This window comes from Xenopus laevis, chromosome 9_10L (genome assembly GCF_017654675.1).
Source record: "Xenopus laevis strain J_2021 chromosome 9_10L, Xenopus_laevis_v10.1, whole genome shotgun sequence".
NCBI lineage: Eukaryota > Metazoa > Chordata > Amphibia > Anura > Pipidae > Xenopus > Xenopus laevis.
Window position 1 is genome coordinate 5,969,978 of NC_054387.1, and position 3,428 is coordinate 5,973,405.

Here is a 3,428-nt window from a genome sequence, read left to right on the forward strand (position 1 = left end):
AGAAAAACACTGCAATTTATGGCATCGCACACCGCTGCTAATATACAGGAAAAATTTGAATAACTGCCCTCTCGTAGGAGATACTTGCCTTGAATTTCTCATAATAACCCACAAGATTGTAATTATAATTACACATTATTAACACACTGCTCCCCCTCCCCACAACAGGGGGGAATCAGAAATAATTGCACAAAATTCCTGATTTTCACTATACAGCGGTTATTCAGTACTTTGTCAATGACTGTTTTGGCTACCTGAAGGCATGTACAGACTAGCCAGCAGGGACGTGCAGAATTTGCAGTTCAAGTTGTGTCCTCTTGGGAAACCCTCTCATGTATGGCTTATAAAGCAAATAGTATGGAGCACAAAGTAAAGGGGAAGTACTTCTAAAGTCAGGCTTTCAGTATGACACACACTAGGACTTTTTATTACTTGGTCATTCCCCATTAATAGAATTCCTAGTTGTTTTGAAGTCAAATGGGAAGAGTCCTAAACAGGACCAATGCCTTGGTGCTGTACCCCTATAGCAGCCTATCAGATATCCATTTGTCTACCTGCAGCTGATTTAGGCGAATTGCTGATTGGTTGCTGCACTTTTAGTATACATGATACAATGACTTACAGGTTAAAAGTAGGGTTGCACCGAATCCACTATTTTGGATTCGGCCGAACCCCCTGAATCCTTCGTGAAAGATTCGGCCGAATACCGAACCCTAATTTGCATATGCAAATTAGAGATGGGAAAACATGTTTTACTTCCTTGTTTTGTGACAAAAAGTCATACAATTTCCCTCCCCGTCCCCAATTTGCATATGCAAATTAGGATTCGGTTCGACTGGGCAAAAGGATTCAGCCGAATCCGAATTCTGATGAAAAAGGCCGAATCCTGGATTCGGTGCATCCCTAGTTAAAAGAATAATTAATTGCATTGATTTACAAGATACCATGTTACATTTTAGTTAACCTTTAGGAATCCCAAGGCAAAACTCAAGCATTAATTTTAACTCTCGCTGCACTTCGCGTTTTTCTCCAGGGGGGGAGCAATAAGCAGAACTGCTTTATCGGCAGGAGTAAAAACCCCATGCCTAGAAACTTTATAGTAAATATATTTCAGAAACGGGAGAACTGTGCCTTAAACAGCAAAGCTGCTCTCATGGTATATTGATATAAAGATTATATGAATTAGGCAAAAACAGATTTGGGTAGATGTTCCCTTTGTCTATTCAAAGGCTTGAAATGTTAAATCATAACTAAAGCTAAATAAACGATATATAAAAGTGATGCTTGAAGTGATGAATTGTTTGGCCAAACAGAGGAGCTCTCGTTGCAAGAATGGCAAAGGCAGACTGCTCTCTAACACACAGAGCAACCCGTACGTTGTAGGACTGTGCATTGTAAGCATCTGGCACAGAAGGGATTAGAATCACAGATACACTAAACCACATTCTGCATAAAGTGGCAAACCCTTCCTCTGATCCAAGAATTTACATGCAAACCTTCAACCCGATACCATGGGAAAGTAAAAGCCACCAGTCACATCGACTTTCTTTTTAAACATTTATTAAAAAGTTTCATACTGGAAAAAAAAAATCATTAAACAGGTTAGAATGCAGGGAGAGCTTAGAGAATAGGCAGAAAGGAGTCAAACCGACAAAGAAATCATAACATCATTTTAAAAAAAAACGGTATACTTAATATTTATATATAGACACTGTAAAGTTGCTATAAGAAAAAAAAAAAAACAAAAAAAAAGTCTTAATGTGATCAAGTCAAAAGGAAGTCTTTTCCCCAGTTGATTTGTGTTGTTTTTGAATGTTACAATTCAATTTTTTTTTTTTTAAATTAAAAAAAAAACTGGATTTTTTTTAGAGAAGGGTGGGTAAACTCTGGAGGCCTAGCATAGAGCCACGACAGTTCTAGGCCAGCAATATGCTTATTCAAGCCAGGGCCACAATAAGAAATTCAGCACTAGGCAGTCAGGCCCCGCCTCCCATGAGCAGAGCAGGCCCTTTGTATGGTCTTCCAGGGCCCAGATAGTGCCTTACCTGCCCAGGAGCAAGAGACCCTAATGGGTCCGGCTACAAAAGGGGGGGGGGGAAATTGATGTCCAGGCCTTTAAAAAAATGCCCCCCAATAGTAGTTCCAGCTGCCCCCCCTGATGGTGTTGTAAGGGAAAGTGTTGACCTGATTTTTGACTTTTGAAAGTTCAGTGGCATTAGTCAAGTCATTGAATGGTCAGTGTTAAGGCGAGTCTGCTGCCACTTGCTTCCCTTCCTGAAGAAGTCGTTGGTTCTCCTCCTTCAGCTTCTCAAGCTCTACTTGCAATTCCTGGATCCTTGTGTCCCTGTGGTCAGCAGCGGGGGCGCTGGCCAACGACTGGACCCTCAAGTGGTTGTTCTCTTCCTCCATCCGACTCAAGCATTTCTCCAGCTCCAGGTACTCTTTAATCAAGTCTTGCTTGCTCATGTCCTGTAGGCTCTCTGCATGGTACCTCTCATAGGTCTCCGAGAAATCCTTCTGCAAAAAGTCTTCCCCATCGTAGCCCCCCATTCCGTCGCTGCCCGCTTCGTCTTCCTCTTCCTCCAAGTCATCGTCTGTGCTGTCTCCTTTGTAGGACGAGTTGTTGAGGGCCAGGGGAAGAGCGGCGGAGGACTTTCTCGGCGGGGGGCACAGGTCTGGCTCTTCTTGATCGTGGTCCTCCATTAGGAACTGGGTGGTATTGTAGGGTGCCACAGGCTGCCCCTTGGCAATCATTTCTGCTCGTATCCTTGATGCCCTTTGGGATTGACGCTCTTCGAGCTCCTTCTTCTCCTCCCAGGTGAGTTTATCGTAGGGTTTCCACCGTCTCTTGTTTTTAGATCGGAGTCTCCTATGCCTCTTTTTGCCGAGCTCCTTCCAATCGTCTTCTTGAGCTTCTGCCTTGACCAGCTGCCCTGGGTTTTGGTAGGCACTTTCTTTGTCGTGGCCCTCGGATACAGTGTTGGCATCTCCCACTGGGTGCTCCTCTCTCTCCACAGGGTGGTGCCACCCACCGCCTTCCTTAGGGGCCAGAAGGCTACCCCCACCTGCCAAACTTTTGCAGATTCCCACTTCAGACATAGCTTCTTCCTTGTGGGGGGAATGCAACAGATGAGCAAGACTGCAACTTTACTTTGAGTCAAGTGTCGTAAAGCCAGGGAAAGTGACAGGCAGTTTGCCTCAGAAAAGCTCTGCTTGGTGTAACAGTCTCAATTACAATGAGCTCTCCTGTCACAGTTCTCTTCTGGCTGCCTTTCTCCTCAAGCAGCCGTGTGGTAAAAACGCTGCACTGGAATGTAGCTGTTACACACTGCCACCAGCTGGCCGCTTTTGAACACGCAGGATGAACAACTTGGCTTAGCTTTTACTCGCTCTCACGTCTCCCGATACGATACACACGCCAACCACTC

At 44.5% G+C, this 3,428-nt stretch overlaps 1 protein-coding gene across 1 annotated transcript; it reads right to left on the reverse strand.

The window, feature by feature from the left end:
* Positions 1-1,547: 1,547 nt before the first annotated feature.
* On the reverse strand, positions 1,548-3,428 carry hexim1.L (hexamethylene bis-acetamide inducible 1 L homeolog). Its single transcript, NM_001096569.1, is given in 1 exon segment — positions 1,548-3,428. A coding segment is annotated over 1 exon segment (858 nt). The 5' UTR covers positions 3,100-3,428; the 3' UTR covers positions 1,548-2,241.